Source organism: Syngnathus acus, chromosome 6, assembly GCF_901709675.1.
Source record: "Syngnathus acus chromosome 6, fSynAcu1.2, whole genome shotgun sequence".
Taxonomy (NCBI): Eukaryota; Metazoa; Chordata; class Actinopteri; order Syngnathiformes; family Syngnathidae; genus Syngnathus; species Syngnathus acus.
Window position 1 is genome coordinate 8,551,915 of NC_051092.1, and position 16,950 is coordinate 8,568,864.

General features: G+C 40.8%; 3 protein-coding genes across 5 annotated transcripts; 2 read left to right on the forward strand and 1 right to left on the reverse strand.

The window, feature by feature from the left end:
- Window positions 1-396: 396 nt before the first annotated feature.
- zgc:123278 (uncharacterized protein LOC641569 homolog) lies at window positions 397-2,036 on the forward strand. Of its 2 annotated transcripts, XM_037255372.1 has the most exons (6): window positions 397-517; window positions 604-688; window positions 770-835; window positions 922-1,085; window positions 1,157-1,259; window positions 1,665-2,036. In XM_037255372.1, exons 1-6 carry the CDS (start codon window positions 476-478, stop codon window positions 1,781-1,783), a joined length of 579 nt encoding a protein of 192 aa, XP_037111267.1. In that variant the 5' UTR covers window positions 397-475; the 3' UTR covers window positions 1,784-2,036. The 2 variants fall into 2 exon arrangements, with proteins under 2 accessions (XP_037111267.1, XP_037111266.1); XM_037255371.1 differs by lacking the exon at window positions 397-517 and having other exon boundaries at window positions 526-688.
- A 437-nt stretch (window positions 2,037-2,473) lies between these two features.
- tsg101a (tumor susceptibility 101a) lies at window positions 2,474-8,800 on the forward strand. Its single transcript, XM_037255368.1, has 10 exons — window positions 2,474-2,836; window positions 4,091-4,178; window positions 4,343-4,408; window positions 4,639-4,802; window positions 4,886-5,012; window positions 5,532-5,589; window positions 5,726-5,820; window positions 7,028-7,230; window positions 7,561-7,800; window positions 7,889-8,800. Exons 1-10 carry the CDS (start codon window positions 2,795-2,797, stop codon window positions 7,976-7,978), a joined length of 1,173 nt encoding a protein of 390 aa, XP_037111263.1. The 5' UTR covers window positions 2,474-2,794; the 3' UTR covers window positions 7,979-8,800.
- A 567-nt stretch (window positions 8,801-9,367) lies between these two features.
- Window positions 9,368-15,459, reverse strand: ldha (lactate dehydrogenase A4). Of its 2 annotated transcripts, none has more exons than XM_037255370.1 (8): window positions 15,271-15,459; window positions 13,109-13,234; window positions 12,306-12,423; window positions 12,059-12,232; window positions 11,783-11,956; window positions 11,547-11,664; window positions 10,528-10,651; window positions 9,368-10,337 (listed from the first exon to the last, which is right to left on the reverse strand). In XM_037255370.1, the coding sequence occupies exons 2-8, from the start codon at window positions 13,232-13,234 to the stop codon at window positions 10,173-10,175; spliced, it is 999 nt and encodes a 332-aa protein (XP_037111265.1). In that variant the 5' UTR covers window positions 15,271-15,459; the 3' UTR covers window positions 9,368-10,172. The 2 variants fall into 2 exon arrangements, with proteins under 2 accessions (XP_037111265.1, XP_037111264.1); XM_037255369.1 differs by having other exon boundaries at window positions 11,783-11,980.
- Between the last annotated feature and the right edge of the window lie 1,491 nt (window positions 15,460-16,950).

A 16,950-nucleotide genomic window follows, 5' to 3' on the forward strand; every position in this document is an offset into this window, starting at 1 on the left:
TTTTTTCTTCAACAACTTAACTTATATGTAATATCCACAGTTCAACTTTTTTGTCATTTTAAGTTTGTGTAAAATTGGGACTTTACCTACAGTTGTTAGTAAGTTGGTTAAAAACACAAGAATTACTTTGATCAAGACTTAAAACTCACGTACGATAGCAGACAACAGTAGTAAAACATACTCTTTATTTATTGAAAGATATTACCTTCTATGTAACAAACACGTTCATTTAATGGGTCATGGAACAGAGAACAGTGTTTTTTTGGGCCATATAACCTAATTATTATTATATTATGGTTACGATAAGTCACGTGTTTGTACTATCATTATGCTGTTCTCTTATTGGCTCTGAGGGGGTCCATAAAGTTGTGTTCTTGCCCTTAAACACACGGAAAGAAAAATCCAAGCTCTGTGAGTGTTGGTGAGCTACAGACAAGGCAAGACATATTTTTTGTTTTTAGATACACACACAATCATGACAACCTGCAAAAACACCATAAAGAAAATGCTGCCAAAGGTAAGGGAACATAATATTGTAAGTGTATGGTGAGAAAAATATTCCTATTATTCTCTTTTGAGTGTATGCTTGTTTCCGTTGCACAGACTTATCTTTGTAAACATGTGGCTGATGAAATACATGTTGCATTGATCCATTTCAAAGGCCTTGTTCCAGTGGTGGATAAATACAGTAAGGAGCTTACGCGCAAAAAAAGATTCATTTTTCTTTGATAATCGTGGGCTTTAAAACACTAATGTTCCTTCTTTATAGTTTACAGTGATGGAACCACCAAGGTCTTGATGAGTCTAACAGGAACTATCCCCATCCTTTTTGAAGGTAATAATTTCACATTTTATATCAGGTGCAATAAAGCATTATACGATCATTGATACATATTCTAACTGTTCCTGGTATTCTGTCAGACACAAGTTATAACATCCCCATATGTGTGTGGCTCGAGGAGTCCTACCCTAAGTCAGCCCCCATCTGCTACGTCAGGCCCACGAGGGAGATGATGATCCTGCGGGGAAACTACGTCTCCAGCAATGGTGACGTCTTGTTGCCGTACTTGCAGGAGTGGAAGCAGGTGAGCAGCACACGTGAGAGGTTTGCAGTATGTGCATACGATAAGCTGACTTTTTTGTGGCACTCTCTCAGGGGAAGTGTGACCTGGTGAGCCTCCTGCAGGTGATGGTTGCCATGTTTGGAGACCGCCCTCCTATCTGTATGGAGCCTCATCGTCACCCTGCACAAACATCCTGTGAGTAAATATAATCATGTGTTTTGGCAAAAAATGCGTAACATGCAGAAAGAAAAAAACAGATAGGCAACTTTTCGCATAGAATTTGTGCACTAACCAACCATAACATTACAATGTGTTCCCTTGCACATGCCAAAGTCAAATTCAAGTGCTGTGTCCAAGAACATAACGTCAAAAATGTAATCATGCTTAGTATTGATCGACACTGTTACAGTGACAAAAACAAGGAATAATTCCATGTGCAGTAATGTGCTTTGATTTAAGTTTGCAATGAATAAGAAAAATCAGGAAAAGAAAAAAACATTCTTCTGTGTCCAAGATATGGGTTATAACTGGGTCATATCTAATCAAGTCTGAGATATTGTATTCATATACTTTGTCATTCATTACCTGTCCTCAATATAGGTTCGCTGCAGTTCCACAAACAATCACAGGTGCTTTCCCGGACAGACGGCAGTTTGTATATGTCTTTATCAACAGAAGATGGGCAACCTGTCCTTCAAGGAAATGAAACCAGCTGTTAAAAGATTTCAACATTAACTTGTTGCTTGTGAAAAATATCTCGGGCACAGTATAACATGAACATAATTGGTTGTTGTTTGATTCATTTCATTCTTTTGTCAGTCAAGAACTAGCATTTTATCATTACATGTATATAAATGACTTGCAACGTAATTGTCTGTAAGATTTAAGATGCATTGCCTCATATATACTGTTTACTATCATATTGTACATTAAGCCTATGTGTGTGTGTGTATATATATTTTATAAATCATGCATGTATGTGTATATACGTATTTATTTAACATATACTACACATACTTATTATTATCCAGCCGTCTGTCCTTCTGTCCGTCCAACCGTCCCTCCATCCCTCCATCCATCCATCCATCCATTCATTCATTCATTCATTCATTCATTCATCATTGAGCAGTAGGCGGGGGACACCCTGAACTGGTCGCCAGCCAATCGCAGGGCACACGGAGACAAACAGCCATTCACACGCACAGACTATTTGAAATGGTTAGGCGGCTTCCCATCCATGTTTTTGGTATATGGTATAAGCGCTTTCTTTCGGCGAAATGTCACTAAAGTATTAAGACAAGAGAACAAACTAAATTCCCGTTTCAATTATTTCTGTGCTCTATCTGCTGGTTATTGCTGTATCAAATGGTTGTTGCTAATAAAGTTTTTACTAATAAGACGTCATCACTTCCCCGGAAAATGTCGGGCATAGTACCGGAAATACGTTGTGTTGTTAGTCTCAAACGAACATATAATGTTGTTTGTTTCGAGCAGTTAGTGTACCATTAGTCTTGCGTGTACTGCTTCGATCTGAGTTAACAAGATAAACATCCACTCTGTTCAATTGGGCGTTTTATTTCAAATAGCCGGATTTTTTGTGTTTAGTCCGTCCCGGGGCTTTGCTAATATTAGCATAGCATTTACTGGATTCTCGCTAGCGAGATTCAGGTTCTGCTAGCTACTGACTTATTTATTCGGTTATCATAAAAAAACACCTTAACAGGGAAACAATGGCGGTTATCAACGAAGGAGCCCTGAAGAAAATGCTGAAGGTAAACCTTTCTCTTGCTGAGTATCGTAACTTGTTCGCATATTAACATCAACGTAACATAACAGTACAGTCGAGTGGCCATTTCCTGGTTTGTTAAATGGCGTGTTAGTTTAAACATTGTATTGTTTAAGCTGTTTATTGTACTCCCTAACCCGACCAGTGTCGTCAATATTTGTTATTGATTAACCGAAACCTGTATTTTCTGATGCACTAACTTTTTTTTTTTAGGATAACAATTTCACACCTTGAAGGAATGTTTAACATATTAACCCGCAATTCGGCTTGCTCCGTCCAAACCAAGTAGTAAGGAACTACATATGTCGGGTTTACACGATGGTGTAGGGACGTGACAACAACTTTACCCCACCAGAAAGATCTTGAACAAAGGAAAAAACCGTTTTGTGAAGTATGTTAAGAACAAAGGAAATTGTGACATTTTAAAAGCTTCGAATAGCGGGCAAAAATGTCGTGCTGTCAAAACAATGGAATGTCCTGTGACTGAGTTTTTGTGCGAAGCTGTGGGCGCTGTTTCGGGACGTGTAAGAGAATCATTTAGAGTTGAGAAAAGCGTAGCAAACGACTACGTGTGCCTTAAAAGCCATATTTGTTGTGCGACCCCCTTCTGCCTGTTGTTTACTTGGTTACCGGTGCTCTGGAATTCCTTCTTAACCGTCGAGAAGTCCTACCTATGCCCTGTCAGAACGCCCTACCTGCTCCTATGTATTCAGAAGTATAATCTTAGGAGGTTATTTCAATTGTCAGGATTGTTCTACCTGCTTGTAGTATTTTCTCAAGGGATCTTTAGAAGGTTCTATTAGGATATTGTACTTCTGCTGTCAAATTAGCCATCGGTAGGACATTTTGGCGGAACACTTCCAAAGTGAGGCAACAGATTTCTAAAGCAAGGCAACAGAAGAGATTCCACTGTACAGCATCTCTAAACATAGATGCGATAAACACGTTTTTAACTAGGCAGAATTGTTTTTTCAGAGAAGAGTTCAAAACATACCTGTGTGGCGTGATCATACAAAAATCAATGCACAAAGAATGGCTGAAACCAGTGCGTTGTCACAGCCGTACATTGTTTACTAAAGGCACTCAGATATGTTACATTTTTGTGCTCCCCACCAATACTACAGATTTCCTGTTGCAATAAAAAAATGACTAACACGTCAAACCTTTCATTTTGCTTTAGGTTGTTTTTAAACAATAGGAAAAAAATGTCATCACTCATTTCCTGTTTATCATCTTCCAGCAATATAAATACAGGGACCTGACTGTTCGTGATATCACCAACGTCATCTCTCATTACAAAGACTTGAAGCCCGTAATGGATGGCTATGGTAAGCCAATATTCTTATTCATTCCTATAGTCATAGGTCAAGCACAATCTGCTCTGAGTCCAAAGTCCAAATTGTATTAGAGATTCCACGCTACCTCATTCTTGGGTGACTGAATATACGTGAAACTAGTTAGCATCTCCTCACTGGCTCAACTTGCTTTTCAGTGTTCAACGATGGATCTACAAGGGACCTGATGAGTTTAACAGGAACAGTCCCTGTAAACTATAGAGGTACATACAGTGTTCTTATTTTTGTTTGGGATGTCACTGTAAAAATATTGATTCATTATTCTGTTAAGTATTTTGATTCACATGCTCCAGGTCACTTAAACATACAGTTTCATGCTGGTGCACTGCACATTAACAAATGAAATAAATGGCTTTATGCTTGTCATTGTAGGGAGATGTGGCTAGAGATGAGATATAGTCCCGCTTTCTGTAATGTGTGTGTTTCCTTGTAGGCAACGTCTACAACATCCCAGTGTGTCTTTGGATGCTGGACACATATCCCTTCAACCCACCAATTTGTTTTGTTAAACCAACCAGCACCATGATGATCAAAACTGGTAAACATCTTGATGCCAATGGAAAAATCTACCTACCTTATCTACACGAGTGGAAGCATGTAAGCAAAGTTATTGTATCTTGATATTATTTCATGGGTGCTTGTTATTTTAATTCTGCCAAATACTCCTCTTTGTTTTCTAGCCCCAGTCAGACCTGTTTGGTCTCATTCAGGTGATGATTGTGGTGTTTGGAGAAGAGCCACCAGTGTTTTCTCGCCCCACCACACAAGCGCCTTACCAAGCTTTCCAAGCTGCTGGACCTCCTAATTGTAAGTGGTACAGGTTACTATTATCTTTCTTTCCGCGTGTGGTTAAATGACTCTATTACCCAGTCTAACACCAGGTGGCGCCTAATCCCCATGAGGAAATATTTTTAAAAACGCAGGCACCCCGATAATATGGGCTTTGAGACCACTAAGGCTAGACGATTATCGAAAAAATCATAATTATCACAATTATTTTGATTAAGATTATCCATTGATTTTTAAAACTTACAAAGTAGGGTGAAACACTGTTTCCCACCATTCGGATATTCTGATGTGACTCCAGACAGACCCTGCGGCGAATGTACCCTGATTGGTAGTATTGGCATATCTAAAACAAAACATAATTAATTCAACTAATTGGTGCTTAATATCTACATGAATTAGTTATTTGTGTGACTACCTCTCCTACTGTTCTACAAGTTCTTATGACCAGGTACTCCTTCTGCCAGGAACACAAAGTTCTTGGGCTTTTCAGTCTGAATGCCACTGATGTGATTGTGTGTCCTCTTCCTCTTATATCAGCTTCCTACGTACCTGGCATGCCCGCAGTTTCACCTTATGGCCCAAGTCCTAACGCAGGGTAAGGTGTTTCACAATCATGTGCAAACACTAGTTTTGCGTGACAAGCATGCTCAGTAGCAAGAGCTGTTCAATTGCTTCACTCCTTCAGTCTTGTATGTTGAGTCTGAGTATGATTATTGAATCTTATTTTGCAGAGGTTACCCAGGTTACCAGTACCCAGGGGGCAACTCTTACCCGGCTACTTCCGGTCCCACTCACTACCCCGCTCAGACTCCCGTGTCCACAGTGGGTGTGTATTACGTCTAACAGCTCTCATCATGACACACTCTGTGCAATGACACTCGATTCAACTTCTATCATTTTGTAAAATACAACAACATAGCAATAGTTTCTGATTGTGACAATACTTTTGCTCTACCTGAACGTAGAGCAGGCACTTTATTTTTTACTTTGCCACATACGTTACAAAGTTGCTGACATCGCACAATAGTTTGTGCAGTGGTGGCGTAAGATAATTTAGGAATAGGTTTCACATGAAAAGGAGGGGGGGGAAAACTGTGATTTTGTGAGTAGCAAACTGAGTAGTTGATGGTTCACTGTACAGTAAAGGAAAAAGAAGCTCGGTTACAGTGTTATATGTTGGAGTACCGCTTAAATGATTTATAGTGAAGCTGATCAGATCAAATGAAGCCTCCCCATCTTTCATGTGACCTTCTTACTGAAACCCTCTCACCCTGGGCCTGACTTTGGTGGCATGCTGAACCAACAAGCGAAAGGTCATCTGATGTAACTAGAGTTGGGAGCAGTAAAGGCCAACAGGACCTACAGTATGGAAGAAAGAGAGTCCTCTCTGGTTATTAGTGCTATATTTGGGGAGGTAAAAGTAACGGCACACAAAGACGAACCTGTGATCAGCTGGTTGGAAGCCGTATTGAAACACCAGTAGACTGTCTGCCATTTGGAGGACTTTTGGTGGACTCCTATTTTTAGTAGTGGGGTGGGGGATCATCTCTGACATTTGTAGTGCTGAGTCAAAACTGACCTGTACATGCTGTAGTGGTGACTTGAAGAAGACGTACCGAATGCACATTTTTAGGTGCTTTCATAAATCAGTTTTTGTCACTTTAAAAAAAAAGTGGCCTCGTAACTGTGATTTAATTTTCAGTTGACAGTAAAAGGCAAAATGGCTGCCCGCTGAAATGGATAAAAACGGCTCAATTTTGCGGCTTAAATCAAATTCTACCAACGCAATATTAATCAGAATGCCACATTCAGACTATTGGGGGAACATATAACATATTATTGTCAAGGAAGTTTGTGTTGACTTCCCCTTTAATCGTTTCAAAAGAGCTCTAGTGAGGTGCACTGATATCAAGCAGTATGTTGACTTTTAAGGCCAATGTTTCCTGAAAGTGGAACCCCATATTGAAAAAGGAGGCTAAAGAACACATCTGTATTAATCATGACAGGCTTAAAACAAGTGTCACTTTGTTTAGGCTCCAACAGAGACGGCACCATAGGCGAAGACACGATCCGTGCGTCGCTGATCTCAGCTGTTAGCGACAAGCTTCGCTGGAGGATGAAGGAGGAAATGGACAGGGCTCAGGCCGAGTTGGATGCCCTCAAACGAACAGAAGAAGATCTCAAAAAGGGCCATCAGAAACTGGAGGACATGATCTCCAGATTGGACCAGGAAGTGGTAATGGGTTTATTTCTTTCAGTGGAACTATCTGAATTTCTACCTCATCTATTTTTCAAAATTCAAATTACGGAGTGTGTTGGGAGCAATGTATCTCGTGTTACATCCTCTTTTCGGCTGACACTGGACACATTGGTATTATGCAGAAGAATGCCCAAATTAGCGTTAAAACAGTTTATCCTGTTTACGGAGTCACTCTGCCTTGGTCATGGAAGGTTTTGTTAGCTAGAGGTGCCTTTGGAAAAGTCAGTTTTACCACAAAGAGGTGCATGTGACATTGTGAAAAGGTTTACATCTCGGAGTTCACTGCACTGTCATCTTTTGGGTCAGGCTGACGTCGACAGGAACATTGAGTTGCTGAACCGCAAGGATGAGGAGCTGACCGAGGCCCTGGAGAAGATGGAGAACCAGTCGGAGAACAACGACATCGATGACATCATTGTGCCGACGGCCCCCCTGTACAAACAGATCCTGAACCTGTACGCTGAGGAAAATGCCATCGAGGACACCATCTTCTACCTGGGAGAGGCCCTCCGTAGGGGCGTCATAGACCTGGAGGTTTTTCTCAAGGTGGCCATTTCAACACAACTTTTAGATACAAACACATACTACATAATGCATGTGTATCAGTATTGATTCATCCCTTCTTTTCTGCCAGCACGTACGCCTTCTGTCCAGAAAGCAGTTCCAACTCCGCGCCCTCATGCAGAAAGCCCGCAAGACCGCCGGCCTCAGCGACCTCTACTGAGGGACACGAGCAGAAAACAGACATGTCTTTGAGCCCTCTGGTTCTCTTTCTTGTCCCTCTGTGTTGTGTCCCATCTTTAATGGACCACTGGGTTGTTTAAACACTCCTAAGATTTGCCCGTGACTTGGATTAAACCAAATGCTTGAGAGATTTTCCCAACACTCACACCCATGTCTGTTTTTAGCCAGGCAGCCTTGTTTGTTGAGTAAGCACAAAATATCGGGTGCTAGCTGTTGAAACACCCCTTGTCACGAAAAGGTTAAGCTCTGATATGAACACCCAAAGTGATTAAGAAGACCCTTGATATAGTGCTGCATGCAGCCTAAGCCACATTTAGAAGGCCTCCCCCCCTTTATTATGGATATGCTTTACTCCATGAACCTGTATTGTTTGTATTGTCTTGTTTTGCCTCTCCTCTTTCCATTTTCATTGTACGTGTCAGCTGCTCAGGTTAGCCCTCCAATTTGACTGTTTGGCTGCATTAGCAACTAATCATGTACAGTAGCTCTTCTACTCTGTACAGTCTCTCTCGAGGACATTTTTACAAAGAATATCCACATTTTTTGGTGTCCTCTGTTGTTTCTGGTAAGAAATTAGTTCACTGTATAAACCTTTTTTGTAGGGTACAAAGGATTATTACTAATCAAATGTTAAGTTAAGACGCCTCTTGTTTAATTTAGCCCACTACTAAATGCACTTTGAAATGTATCATAGCGTATCTGCTGTTATTTTTTGTTTCCAGTTAAACCATAGATCATCTTTTGTATCTGTAAATTTATGTAAATCCATTCAAATTAAAGACCCGATTTGATGGCAAATCAATAAGATTTTGTGGGAAAGACCAGTGCTCTTCAAATTGAGTCGGGTCACATTTCCACCATGCACCAATCCACAACTCTATTCGTGTTTCCAATTATTTGACCAGGATGGGCATCAAAACATTTGATTGTTCCCCAACCTCATAGACAGTTGTTTTGAGACTATTGAGGGCGTGAAAGAGGCTGAGATAAGGGTCGTGGACACATTCACATCAGAGATTTTTCCAGTGGGCTTTCCGGACATTTTGGAACAATCCAAGGGGGGAAAAAAAGCATATGGCATCAGTTTTGTCACAACAACCTTAGTTTGGAATTGCTCTTCTATCACGCTTGGCCTCATTAGTCTTGCGGGGCACATATAGATAAGACTAGAGCTATTTTTTACCTCCTTTATCAAAAACAGATTAGCCTTGTAACTTTAGGACTTGAATATGATTTATTGCCCATACTATATAGATAAGCGTGACCTATGAAAGTCATACTGCGAAAACAAGCGGTAAATCCTAATGCTTCTTTTTATAAATTACTCTATAGTCCTGTTATAAATGAAATGAAAAGGCAGACGGGTAAATTCTTGTTTCTGTATCCTGGCTTTATTTGATGCTACAGGATGTAAAAATATCTCCAGATACAGTTGATCATCTTCATGATAAATAACACTGGAAACAATAAATATGTACCATCTGCAGTAACGGCTATTCAGAAAATAACACCATTACACTTTGTTAATGTCCTTTAGAAATTAGATGGAGAAAAAATAAATAATCTCTGAGGGCATTATGGTGTGCAAACAACATATTTTTGTCTATATTGATGATTTCTATTCAGTAGCATCCCCAAACAGGAGTGGAGTGAATTTCCAATGTCTCTTATCCGACTTGTCAGTGCACTTTGTGTGTGAAGAAGGCCTTAGATTACTAATACATCAGTTGGACAGGAAATCTGCCCCCGCTGAGAATGGAATGTCTCCATCAGACTCAAGAAAAAGAAAGACAAGGGGACCAAATGGACAAAAAACAGACATACAGCTTTTACAGTGTTGACAGACTATACACGAAGCATACAAGGAGTGTATAGAATAAGCCCGAACAGTGCACAGTAACAATATGTAGTATTTTAGACACAAATTCCCAGCTCTCAACACAGTGTGATCTCTAAAGCTAAATAGTTGTGATTCTTGTTATACGAATTGCGAAAGCAGCGGACAGCAATACGAAGAATACACTTAATGCTTGTTAATATGTGAAAGTAGCTTCCACTTTTTGCAACTTCATAGGTCTTAAATGGAGGCCTTTTACCACAGAGGGACACAACACAGAATGGATGCGTTTGTTGAGTTTGGGGTTGAAGAACTGTACCGTGGGGCGCTACACTCTTCACAGAGTGAGCTCCTTTTGGACAGCCCACAGTGTCTCGGCGCTCTTCACCAGATGCTGCTGCTCCTCGGGCTTCAGGCTCATGTTGATGATGTCCGACAGGCCCTTGTTGCCCAGAACGCAGGGGACGCTAAGGAAAACCTCCTCTTTCACGCCGTACATCCCCTGCCGAACGTTACGTGCATTAGCTGTAATATATCATCACTCACTTGGCACAATCTTATAAGAAACCACGTAAGAGCTTTAGCCACACTCTTTTTTAATTAATGGCACAGTAAAGTGGTTAATGAACAGCTCTTGTTTGTTTGTTTGAGTTTGGTTTGTTCGATTGAGTTGCACAATAAAGTGCCCTTACCTTGATGAGTGTGGACACGGGATGAACTTTGTGCATGTTCTTGGTGATGCTCGCCACCAGGTCAGCCACAGACATCCCGATGGCCCATGAAGTGTAACCCTTCAGTCGGATCACCTCATAAGCTCTGCAGAGAACACACACACAGGAACACCGGATATGGCACAATTACATACATTTCGAAATGCCTTTTTTCATAAGAGCCGTATTGCTAACATGATAAGGTATTATTGCCGCTAATCTCAAACAGGAAGCCTATTGTCCTGCAATAAGAACACTGCTCGGCAGAAAAGTCATGTTTATTTATTATGATTGTGTCCTATTGCCGCAATCTGACCGTTGGCAGCTGCTCCTAGAGATACTAAAGTCTAAGCAGAAGTTCAGAGGGGATAAAACTTTTTCTGTTGTCCGTCTCTACTATGGAGTAACCTCTCGCTGCACGTTAGACAACGCCCCCAGACTCCAAATAAAAAGATGAAAATGCCTGATGCTATCATTAGACTCCCTAATCATTTTATGGTTTATACAGTTTTATTTTATGCTTAGTATGTTATTTGTCATGTTTCATTTTAATGTATCCACAGCATGTTGTTTCAACTGCGGTTGAAATTTCTCTCCAAATGAAATTGAGGAGCAGATTTGTGATGTGTACATGCAGATCTGTGACTATGTATTAACAGTAGTAACATAATTCTGTTCTTTAGTCAATCATTTACAAAGCAAGTCACAAATATTTATTTTACCTTATATTTGAATGACCTGCCCCTTCTCCCTGTTTTAAAAAAATATATATGGCCATGAAGTAGAAAGGTTTGCCCAAGCCTGGTCTAAGCGCATACTGTCGTGCTATGCTGTATAACCATCTAACGCCAGGATGAAATTCCTCACTCAGGATGGTCAGCTCGCCTGAATTCAATTGTGGACTTTGTGCCAATGAAACTTTACTGCTATCTCACAGAGGAACAGCGGCCATGCAAGTACATGATGGGTTTGCTTTGCAGATTTGTGGCAAATGTACTCACCCATCAACCACCATTTTGTGCACCGCCTTCCAGTCTTCGCTATCTCCTTCAGTGCCCATCTTAGGGTTGATGCTCTGAAGACTGACGCCAGCCACGTTCACGCCACTCCACACGGGCACTAAGAGAAGTCAAATAGCTCAGATAAGGCAAATTCAACGAGTGGCAACCAATATGATGCTATATTTGCACTGCGCCTGCATATCAGCTCCCATTTTATTTATAGTGATGACACATACCACTGGAGTCCCCGTGCTCTCCGATGATCCAGCCATGGCAGCTCGAAGGGTGGAGGTTCAGTTTCTCTCCCATGAGGTGGCGGAAACGGGCAGTGTCCAGGTTGGTTCCGGAGCCGATGACGCGATGATGTGGAAAACCGCTAAGCTTCCAAGCAACGTAAGTCAAGATGTCCACTGTGTTGGGAAAGAAGGACAATTCTACACTAAACTAAACAGTACAGTAACACAAAAAAGTGAAAGAAAAAAAATGGAAAAATAGTCGGACTCCTTGCTTACCTGGGTTAGAGACAACCATCAGGATGCAGTTGGGGCTGTACTTGACAATGTTGGGGATGATAAACTTGAAGATGTTGACATTGCGCTGCACCAGATTGAGGCGACTCTCTCCCTCCTGCTGGCGTGCACCAGCGGTCACCACCACCACCCTGGAGCCAGCTGTCACGCTGTAGTCTGGAGAATTCAAACATGCGAGCCTGATTGTAGATTACCGGATAGTTGTGATGGTCGTCAATTTGTTTCTCACCTTTGTCTCCCACAATCTTGTGTGTCTTCACGAAGAAGGAGCCATGTTGCAGGTCCATTACTTCACCCTTCAGTTTGTCCTCCATCACGTCCACCAGTGCCAGCTCATCACACAGATCCTGATCAAGCAAATACAAAATGAACACTTTCAAGTGTGAGGCCATCAATTGTGCTGCAGGAAATCAATCCAATTCTACTGATCTCGTCTAAAAATATATATTAGTTATTGACTACATGCCAGCAATGGAAAGTGCCGAGCGGAACAATTAGCTATCCTAATACATTTTTGAGTAAACATGTATATACTTTTGTAGCATTTTCGTATGGCGGCGTGCCATGGCAATATTATGCACTGTGGCTCGAGAAAGGCTTGACTGGTGTAGAGTGTATTCTAGCTATTACCAAAATTACAGAGAGGCCCACTTAAATTCCGAAAGAGGGATTGTAAAGCCCGAGAGCCACATCATGCATTTTTATGCCGCCCAGCTTTTGTCTTGGGGGGCCCTCTTTTACAGTGCCTCCATTATTCCGAAAGGCCAATTGTCAAGTGCATAGATGAAAAGGTAGGCATGTTCTTTAAAAAAGCAAAGGTAGCATTTTCCATAAAATTCTAGCAATCATTCATAAAGTACATGCATGCAACATGAACCTCTCTTCCTTACACTTTCTATACACTAGTGCAAACATACACTTTATTTGATACCAGTATTATCATACAATATGAATTATGACAGCTGCATTGTATGGCCAATGTTAGAGTCACCAGACATTACTTTATGCTTTTTTTTTTTTCTTGTCTCTTACCTTGAGCAGAACACTCATGGCAGTGGCCATGCCCACCATGCCAACGCCCACCACCGTCACCTTGTTCCTGCTGCTCCCTGGCTCCTCCTTCAGCACATGGGTGATCAGTTTGTCTTTGGTGGCCATCTGTGGAAATAAAAATGAGACTGGATCAGCCAAATGGACACAATGGATGTGCAACTTGGTGCTGAAATATGAGTAAGGGAGTTTAAATTATTTGTATTGTAATGAAAGGCTCATTTCGCAAGAGGAGAAGCAAAAAGCAAAATACTAGAAACGCACTCTGGATGACTGCTAAGACATTGTTATGAATATCTCTGGAACACCTGTCACTTGCTCTGATCAATTCTGCCTTGATTTGTTTGCTGAGTGAACTCATTGATTCCCAGAGTCTCACTTCCCCAGACCACCATAGCAACCACTGCCTGGACAAGTGCGCTCTGCTTCAAAACGTCCCTAGCGAGACGCCCGTAGTTTCTCAGGACTGGGGGCGGGGGATAATGTGTACGTGCAGCACAGCCCATCCCCCAACACACACACAATACTATTTATGGTTCCTTGAGAGTTCACTACTTACAAGCCTTTGCATGTTAATGTGATGTGGAGGTCACACACTAATGTGGAGAGGTCACACTTATCAGCAGGATGTACTGTGGTAGGTGTGATGCAAGACCTTTTGTGTTGGAAAAGTGAGCTTTGTTACCACAAAAAAGACCTTCTGTCACTTTCTGTACAGTTTCACACTGCCACTGACAGACTATTCTTTTCGGGTAGCTTTTATTGTAGTACTTTGTAGTTGAAATGTATAAGGCAATCTATCCCATGAGAGATTTTTAAGATATGTTTGAATGTGGATGACAATACAAGTCATTTTATGAAAACACACATCCATACAACAGTAGGATATTGTTCCATAAACCAGGGCGGTCTGTTATCGAAAAACCCTGGGTTTTTGGCATTCTTTCCTATGAATGGTCAACAGGCAGGAAGAGAGTCAACATTAGAAGCACAAATAGACACACAGCAGTGGAATGTCACTAACAGGACAGACACCATTTCCACTCTGCATTCATTACGTGCGATTGTTAAGGCTAGTTTTTTTTTTTTACACTTGGGCTATGCCACATATACACTACCGTTCAAAAGTTTGGGGTCACAAAATTGTTTGGGTGACCCCAAACTTTTGAACGGTAGTGTAAATATTATTATAATAAAATATTATGAATTAAATATTATAAATTATATTTGTATAAGATTATATATAATCTATGAATATAAGTATACATATATATTATAAGATTTTTTACACAGAAGATTATATATATATATATAATCTATAAATAATTATCTAAATAAATATATACACTACCGTTCAAAAGTTTGGGGTCACCCAAACAATTTTGTGGCCCCAAACTTTTGAACGGTAGTGTACGTTTAGGAGAGAAAAAGGTGCCCCCCCCCCCCCGCCCCATCCACAAGATATTTAACAATATTATGACAGTTGTCTTGTGAGTAGAAATGCCCTGCGTCAGACTATAAAAATCATCGTGTGGATTACTAAAGCGCTCAAAAATCAGTTTGATGCTACATTCTTGGAACAAACTATAAATTCATCATATCATGTTTTAGCGTCAGAATCGATCATACAGATTTCTATTCTGCGTCAGGCGTTGGTGGTCAAGCAGGATGGAGACCACTACCAGTTGAGAGGAGGAAGGGCGCCTCCATTTCACACTTACGTTACACTGCGACACGCACGCAAAGACCCTCGATCTGTTGGAAGTTATTAAAACCCTCTCGACTATCAGCGCATCTAATGTAAACGTCGACAATGATCGGGATTTTTACGCTGACAGCAACAAGTAGGAAATCTAGCTGAGCAGATGTGATTGGCTGAAATCATTATGATCCTGCGAAAAGTGTCTAGCTACCGTCTCCAATTTGTGTTAACACATCATGTGTATGTATTGATCGTCTCAAACAGGTTGTTGTTTTTTTGTAAATAAATACGCATGGGATGTCTCGCCTATTTGGCCACTGATTTGAAGCTTATTCTCGAAATGATGCAGGCAAGTTTATCACGCCCCTTTCCGGTCAAATACATTTTATATGCATGGAAATCATCTTCGCTTTTACCTTCGAGAGATTTTAGTTCAGCTTACCGTTTAAGCTTCGATGTAAAGGCTGGAATGCTTGTCGCTGGTTGCTGTCGCAGATTTCCCGCAGAAGAGGTGCCGCTGGGTGGAAGGCTTCGCTTGTTATTTAAACAGTGTTAACGCCTCCTCTTCGCTCCCTCCTCCCCTTCGTCGGAATACGTAACCGAAACACGAATGAAAACTATCAGATGAGGGCGTGGCCACCGGGCTGAGGGCGTGGCCACCGGGCAGACTGCGTGCTGGATGTCACGTCCCAGGCAGGATGCGGAAGAAAGCAGAATCTCAACCTATCCCGCCGCAGCGATCAAGCATCGGTACCAGAACTGGAATTATGGATACTAACCAGTTTAACGTTGCATTAGGGGTATTCACAAGTTGTGTACATCACACGTGCGATTTCTCTCCGCCATTTAGCAACCTTTCTTTTGTCATCGTATTTTACGCAAAGACGAGGCTTCATTGCCTCATGTGTTAAAGTTAAATTGGTCTTCATGTTAACAAATCCGATCATTTCCATCCATCCATTACCTTGTCTGGTTATTACAAAATAAATAAAACCTACAGTTATCATAGGGATGGCTATAATTTCATAATGTATACATTTAGCAAATTATTCAGGTTAAGTTTAATAATGCTACAAAATATTATTGTATTCGAGAACGTGTCTACTAAGCCGCAACGCAACTTACATTTTTTTGTGGTTCAATTGAATCATATAATTGATCAGTGCAGCTTTTGCGCCCCCAACTGTCAGCTTTTAGTAATGACAACAAAAGAATATCTTGCGCAACACTCTTGTCTGGTCTCTACAAAAAGCTGATGCAACGAGCATTTGCTGCGTTATTACAACTAGCTACAACACCGTCATTCATTCTTTTTGATAATTAGTTCACAATGGGGTGACCCAACCCACGATGAGTCACTTTTGAACTCCTGGTATGTAATAAAACCTGCAGGTTTAATAATCATGATTATTAAACTTCCGCGATGGAGAGCCAAGTGAACTAACATGGATCGTGGCTCGAACACGAGTGATGCCAAAGCATTATCAAACTTCTTATCAAAGATAAATCGTCAATGTTGCAAAATTCAGTCAGTTGTGTCTAAAAGTACATCTTCAATGAATGGACGAGTTTACTTTGACATTTTGAGTACTTTTCTTTTTCCATCAGGACATTTGGGAATCATTAAATATTTTTTCAAGTTGATAATTCATCTAGCCATAAGGCGAAATCTTGTAAACATTCAAAGAAAGACATATGATATACGTAGATATTATGGCCTTCAAAGATTCCAGATCAGAGTCCAATTGAAAATCTTTGGTGGACGTTGAAAAAAATGGTATATGACAAGGCTCCAATCTGTAAATCGGATCTGTTAAACGCAATCAGAAAGTTGGAGCCAAATTGATGAGTATATGGTACTGTTTTATCACTCATTAAGCCTCTGAGACAGCGAGCTGTGAGAATACAAGTCAGAGTACTCGTGGTATGTTGGAGTTCCTTTTTGTTTTTAATCAGTCCGTATTTTTTCCCCCTCAGAAATTAATCTTTTCTTTTTTATCCGGAGGAACTCTCGAGATAAATACTGGAGCGAGATGTGAGCATATGAACCAGTGGGCCATTAAACGCAGTTTGCCAGCAGATGGTGCTATCATAAAGAGAATATGAATCTTGAAATATACAG

Bases quoted from the DNA above. Each gene is read 5' to 3' on its own strand.
- zgc:123278 (XM_037255371.1), top strand. From the start codon at position 544: ATGGTGAGAAAAATATTCCTATTATTCTCTTTTGAGTGTATGCTTGTT. The intron at 689-769 runs GTAAGGAGCTTA...CCTTCTTTATAG, and splicing joins TCCAGTGGTGGATAAATACA to TTTACAGTGATGGAACCACC. The intron at 836-921 runs GTAATAATTTCA...GTATTCTGTCAG, and splicing joins TATCCCCATCCTTTTTGAAG to ACACAAGTTATAACATCCCC.
- tsg101a (XM_037255368.1), top strand. From the start codon at position 2,795: ATGGCGGTTATCAACGAAGGAGCCCTGAAGAAAATGCTGAAG. The intron at 4,409-4,638 runs GTACATACAGTG...GTTTCCTTGTAG, and splicing joins AGTCCCTGTAAACTATAGAG to GCAACGTCTACAACATCCCA. The intron at 5,590-5,725 runs GTAAGGTGTTTC...CTTATTTTGCAG, and splicing joins GGCCCAAGTCCTAACGCAGG to AGGTTACCCAGGTTACCAGT.
- ldha (XM_037255369.1), bottom strand. From the start codon at position 13,234: ATGGCCACCAAAGACAAACTGATCACCCATGTGCTGAAGGAGGAGCCA. The intron at 12,233-12,305 runs GTGAGAAACAAA...TGAATTCTCCAG, and splicing joins CAAGATTGTGGGAGACAAAG to ACTACAGCGTGACAGCTGGC. The intron at 11,665-11,782 runs GTATGTGTCATC...GACTTCTCTTAG, and splicing joins AGAGCACGGGGACTCCAGTG to TGCCCGTGTGGAGTGGCGTG.